We start from the raw sequence: 5,802 nt of genomic DNA on the forward strand, positions 1-5,802 counted from the left end.
TTTAAATATTTCAATTTTATCCTTAAATTATAATCTATAATTGATTTATATTTTTTCACCTATTATACTATTTTATTATTACTAAATGTCAATAATGACCAGTAGGTGAAAAATCAGCTTTATGTCCCAAGTTCTAACCAGACAGAATTAAATAATATAAGCAAATTGAAAGGGAAAAAAAAAGTATTCAGCCACCTCTCATTTGTCATTACCGACAAATAAGCACAAGGGAAATGTGGGTTCTAAAAGAGTTGTACTGCATCAACATCATTTAAAATTGTATATTATATTTATTATCAACTGATTTAATAAGATGAAATATTAAAAATTTTAAATATATTAAATCAAACGACCATATTAGTTAAAGAATCGTTGTTGTTCATTGAGTCTCGAGTTTGAGCACGCAAAATGTTCCAACAAATAAAAATTGTAGCTAAAGTTTTTATATTATGCCCTTATTTCCGAATGTGTGAAAACCAACACTTGGGCTGACTATAAGGCTCCTTGACCACTATAAAAAGGGCACTTCTGATTGCACCATGAAAAGCAAAAACCTCCATGATGTCCACTACATACTTGCTGGTTTTGCTACTAGGAGTGGTGGCTCTCACCACTCCCTCTTTTGGTACCTACGAGTCACCCGACTATGGCAAACCACCTTCTCCTGTTTACAAGCCACCCTATGGCAAATCACCTCCAAATTATGAACCACCAAAGAAAGAGAAACCTGAGCCTAAGCCACCGGTCCATGAGCCACCAAAGAAAGAGAAGCCTGAACCCAAACCACCGGTCTATGAACCCCCAAAGAAAGAGAAACCCGAGCCTAAGCCACCGGTTTATACTCCTCCAAAGAAAGAGAAGCCTGAACCCAAACCACCGGTCTATGAGCCCCCAAAGAAAGAGAAACCCGAGCCTAAGCCACCGGTTTATACACCTCCAAAGAAAGAGAAGCCTGAACCCAAACCACCGGTCTATGAACCCCCAAAGAAAGAGAAACCCGAGCCTAAGCCACCGGTTTATACTCCTCCAAAGAAAGAGAAGCCTGAACCCAAACCACCGGTCTATGAGCCCCCAAAGAAAGAGAAACCCGAGCCTAAGCCACCGGTTTATACACCTCCAAAGAAAGAGAAGCCTGAACCCAAACCACCGGTCTATGAGCCCCCAAAGAAAGAGAAACCCGAGCCTAAGCCACCGGTTTATACACCTCCAAAGAAAGAGAAGCCTGAACCCAAACCACCGGTCTATGAGCCGCCAAAGAAACCACCAACGTATGAGCCTAAGCCCCCAAAGCCACCGGTTTATGCACCACCAAAGAAAGAGAAGCCTGAACCCAAACCACCAGTCTATGAGCCTCCAAAGAAACCTCCGACGTATGAACCTAAACCACCAAAGCCACCGGTCTATACACCACCGAAGAAAGAGAAGCCTGAACCCAAACCACCAGTCTATGAACATCCAAAGAAGCCTCCAACGTATGAGCCTAAGCCACCAAAGCCACCGGTTTATACACCACCAAAGAAGCCTCCAGTGTATGAGCCACCTTATGGTCACTATCCAGGACACCCTCCAATGGGGAAGCCCTAATTGAATGGTCCCATCAGCTGGCAGCTATTATGGCTATTTAGATAGATGAGTAACCATAATACAATAAGAGTTGCTACCTAATCATGTTTAGTTTCCTTGTTCGTCATGTAGGCATGTTTTCTTCCATGTCATGTCAGCGAGATTGCTGATGGATGTACTAGTTGGATTTCCTATTCTGCATCTTCTTGTTTTTCAATAAGAATATATCCTGACTTCTAAATATATTTCAAATATGCCAACTAAATTATTTTCCTGTATTCTCATGCACGTGCATACCTTTTTGGTCATCCAAAATAGCTCCATACCAACTCAATTATCTTAACACAAATGTTATAAAAATGAGTAAACTATACGTTTAATACCTAAACTATCAATTTTGATTCATTTTAATATCGAAACTTTTAAAAAATTTAAAATCATACATAAAGTTTAGTTTTTGTTTTATTTTAGTATCGTCGTTCAAAATTGAAAATGTAGGTATTAAAACGGATAAAAATTGATAGTTTAGGTACTAAACGTGTTAAATTTTTTATGATGAAGGTACTAAAATGAAATAAAAACTAAACGTTAGGGATGATTTTGAAAAAATTAAAATTTAGGTACTAAAACAAACCAAAATTAATAGTTTAAGTATTAAATGTGTAGTTTACCTTATATAAATTGATCATTCCGCTGAACAATGTGAATATTTTTCTGCATTATTTTAGCAAAAATCTTATGTTTTGTTTATATGATGCAGTTGATGAATGATTAATAATCTTGCTAATCATTTTAACACAAAGAAATGGAATAATGATAATTCAAATAATGAGAATAATTTATATCATGCTAATCTTATATTTTATATATTTTTTTGCAAATAAAAACAGTTAGTTTATTCAAATTGATGAAATATCTAATAATTAAGGTTTATAACCATCGTTGTAAACTAAACACATAATTATGACATATTCATATTACAATTGAATTAAGAAATTAGCCACTTGATATCATAAGGACCATATAAAGAAAAAGTTAAAAATACATAAAAGAAAACTTGAACAAAAGATATATATACGAACAAATATAACTACATCAGTAAAAGAGCCACAATATGAGATCAAACTATTGAAAGATCACCGACCAGTGGGCTATCCATAAATTTAAAAATGGGGGTCCAAAATTTTAATTTTCGTTTCTTAAAAATAATGGGTATGCAAAAATTGTAATTTTTTTTTCTTTTTTCCTTAACATATTAAGCTAAATTTAACCACTTTTTAAAAATAATAGGGATGCACTTAGCCCCTATGGGGGCTTAGTGCATCCGCCACTGCCACCGACAATTGCAAATCAGTGTCGAACGTTGTGAGAGAACTCTCTCTAAACGCAAGCTATGTATCCAAATTTAATCTGAGGATCTAAATAAGAGAATATCAATAGGATAATAAATAAACGTCATCTTGATCAGTCAAGTGTCATCAAATCCAACTTTAAAAAAATTTAAAAATATAGCAAAATAATCGAAAATATACCAACAAATGGAAATAAATATATAAAATAGAGAAAAACATGTTATAGAAAGATAATCATATTTAAATATATTATATATTTATATATTCAAATACATTATATATTTATATATAGTATCAAATCATATTTATTTTTAAGGTAAACTACGCCAATGGTCACTGTTGTTTGGGTAAGTTTTTATTTTCACCACTAATGTTTAAAAGTTACAAATAGGTCACTAACGTTATCGTTTGTGACAAAATGGTCACTGGCCGTTAAGAGGCGTGACGAAAAATATAGCTGGACCGTTTTCTGCTGATGTGGATCATTGACCGCCATTTTGACTGGCTTTCTTATTCTTCAACCCAATCCTCATATTTTTCTTCACTTTTCTTCTTCTTTCTTTCTCTTCACTTTTCTTCACTTTCTTTCTCTTCACTTTTCTTCACGTATCTGAATTCCGAGGCCCTGTGTTACGGTTCAGGGAATATTTGTAAGCAATGTGAGGCTGAGCTCCCACTTGCACTGCCATTGACCCCATTGCTACCACAATTTCTGTCACGAAAAATGAAGCCATTTTCACCACCAAGGAAGTGCATTAGCAAGCTTTCCTTGGCTTTTTTTTATAGTTGGATCAATCGGAGCTTTGGCAGGGGTTTGCACTGTTTTTTATTGCTTATGGGTCGGAATGTGTGGGTTCTTGCTTCGCAAGACACATAACTCCGTGCAACCCACGGTTACAGATGCCAATATAATTATGACCGTTGTGGACAATAATGACACCATTGCCCCACCTGTAAGATCATTTTCCATCAGACGCAACAGCTCACGAAGATTAGGACGTGAAAGAAGTGGATCATCATCATCAAAACGTGCAGACAAAACCCAGCATTTTACGCTCTCAGAGCTTGCTGATGCCACCAACAACTTTTCAATGGAAAACAAGATTGGTGCCGGAAGCTTCGGGGTTATTTACAAAGGCAAACTTCCCGACGGTCGCGAAGTCTCCATTAAAAGAGGGGAGCCTTCAGCAAAGGTAAAGAAGTTCCAAGAGAAGGAAACCGCTTTTGAATCAGAATTAGCATTGTTATCACGGCTTCACCACAAGCACTTGGTGGGGTTATTTGGATTATGAGCAATGGATCACTTTATGATCATCTGCATAACAAAGATAACATTGAGAAGAGTGAGCATTTTAAATTCATGGAAAACGAGGATAAAAATTTCACTAGATGCAGCAAGAGGGATTGAATACCTCCATAACTATGCAGTGTCACCTATAATTCATCGAGACATTAAGTCGACGAACATACGATCGGATGCAGTTTTGGGGTTGTATTGTTAAAGCTCTTGACAGGAAGAAAAGCTGCTTTTAGAAATGAAGAAGATGGGCCTGGGACAATAGGAGTGGTTGAGTATGCAATCCGAGGTTATCGGCAGGGGATCTTCGGACAGTGGTAGATCGAAGAGTTGGGGTGCCGGAGATTCACGAGGCTGAGGCAGTGGAGCTGATGGCCTATACAGCTATGCAATGTGTGAATTTGGAAAGAAAAGAGAGGCCTAATATGATTGACATTGTCGCACAATTGGAGAAATCATTATCATTTTACCGGGACAGCCCTAGTGTCTCTCTTCTAGAACAATTTTCATTCCTTCAGAATGAGCTTCTGGAAGAGTTTGTTCTTTTATTAAATTTTTAAATCTAAATAAAAGATTAAAAGTGGAAAATGAGTTGTTATCGAAAACAAGCGTATCTCACGAGCAGTAATAGCCTGGAATGTCTCCACTCAACAATGAGAATTATGTCATGTGTGATAAGAGGAAAGAAGAAAAGTGAAGAGAAAGAAAGAAGAATAAAAGTGAAGAAAAAGAAGCTGGAGAATGGGGTGAAGGAGAAGAAGAGCCGGTCAAAATGACGGTCAACGATCAACGTCAGTTGATAACGGTCCAGCTGTATTTTTCATCAAGCCTCTTAACGGCTGTTAACGGCCAATGACCATTTTGTCACAAACGATAACATTAGTGACCTATTTCTAATTTTTGAAACATTAGTGATGAAAACAAAAATTTACCTAAACATTAGTTCCCGCTGCCGTAGTTTACCCTTATTTTTATGTAGGAAATTTTCAAATCCTATCTCGACCATGAAATCGTGTTTACCTACCTATGGGCACCTAATCCATGTAAGGTTCATTAAATTATTATTAGTTTTTTGCACCGACAGACACACGTAGACAGGCATGTCATGATGAGATACGTGGTGATGTGGAAATCCGGCATTTGTTATTTTTCAGTCGGAATTTGGTGGACAGTAAATCCGTAGAAATTCAATGATTTCTAACAACTTATTTTATATTTACACAAATCTATACCTAATTTTAGCATATAAGCATAGGGATTATTCTTCTACGGTGGACAAGCAATGATGAGAATTATTAAAGACGAATTTTAAAACACTTAATTTATATTTATAAATTAGTTAAAAATTTAAAGATAAATTGTTTAAAATAAAATATAAACTATACTAGTGACCACTTAATTATTGTCCATTTTCATTTTCATCAATATTTTTGAGATTTTGTCAATCAGGTCTCTCAACTATTTAAATGCATTCAATTAAGCCATTTGCCGTTAATAATTAACGAAGAAGATGCTGTGATAATTAAAATATTTGGTATAATTACACATTTGATCATTGTTACTTATATATTCTATCAATTTGGTCCTAAT

At 35.8% G+C, this 5,802-nt stretch overlaps 1 protein-coding gene and 1 pseudogene across 3 annotated transcripts; both read left to right on the forward strand.

The window, feature by feature from the left end:
• Positions 1-545: 545 nt before the first annotated feature.
• On the forward strand, positions 546-1,800 carry LOC120204816 (repetitive proline-rich cell wall protein 1-like). 3 transcript variants are annotated; one of them, XM_039204827.1, is made up of 2 exons: positions 546-1,157; positions 1,203-1,800. In XM_039204827.1, exons 1-2 carry the CDS (start codon positions 559-561, stop codon positions 1,582-1,584), a joined length of 981 nt encoding a protein of 326 aa, XP_039060758.1. In that variant the 5' UTR covers positions 546-558; the 3' UTR covers positions 1,585-1,800. The 3 variants fall into 3 exon arrangements, with proteins under 3 accessions (XP_039060758.1, XP_039060759.1, XP_039060757.1); XM_039204828.1 differs by having other exon boundaries at positions 546-666; positions 769-1,796; XM_039204826.1 differs by having other exon boundaries at positions 546-1,796.
• Positions 1,801-3,516: 1,716 nt separating this feature from the next.
• On the forward strand, positions 3,517-4,735 carry LOC120204762 (annotated as a pseudogene).
• Positions 4,736-5,802: the final 1,067 nt, after the last annotated feature.

The sequence above is a fragment of the Hibiscus syriacus genome, unplaced genomic scaffold (assembly GCF_006381635.1).
Source record: "Hibiscus syriacus cultivar Baekdansim isolate YM2019G1 unplaced genomic scaffold, ASM638163v2 tig00011718_pilon, whole genome shotgun sequence".
Classification (NCBI taxonomy): Eukaryota; Viridiplantae; Streptophyta; class Magnoliopsida; order Malvales; family Malvaceae; genus Hibiscus; species Hibiscus syriacus.

Bases quoted from the DNA above. Each gene is read 5' to 3' on its own strand.
- LOC120204816 (XM_039204826.1), top strand. From the start codon at position 559: ATGATGTCCACTACATACTTGCTGGTTTTGCTACTAGGAGTGGTGGCT.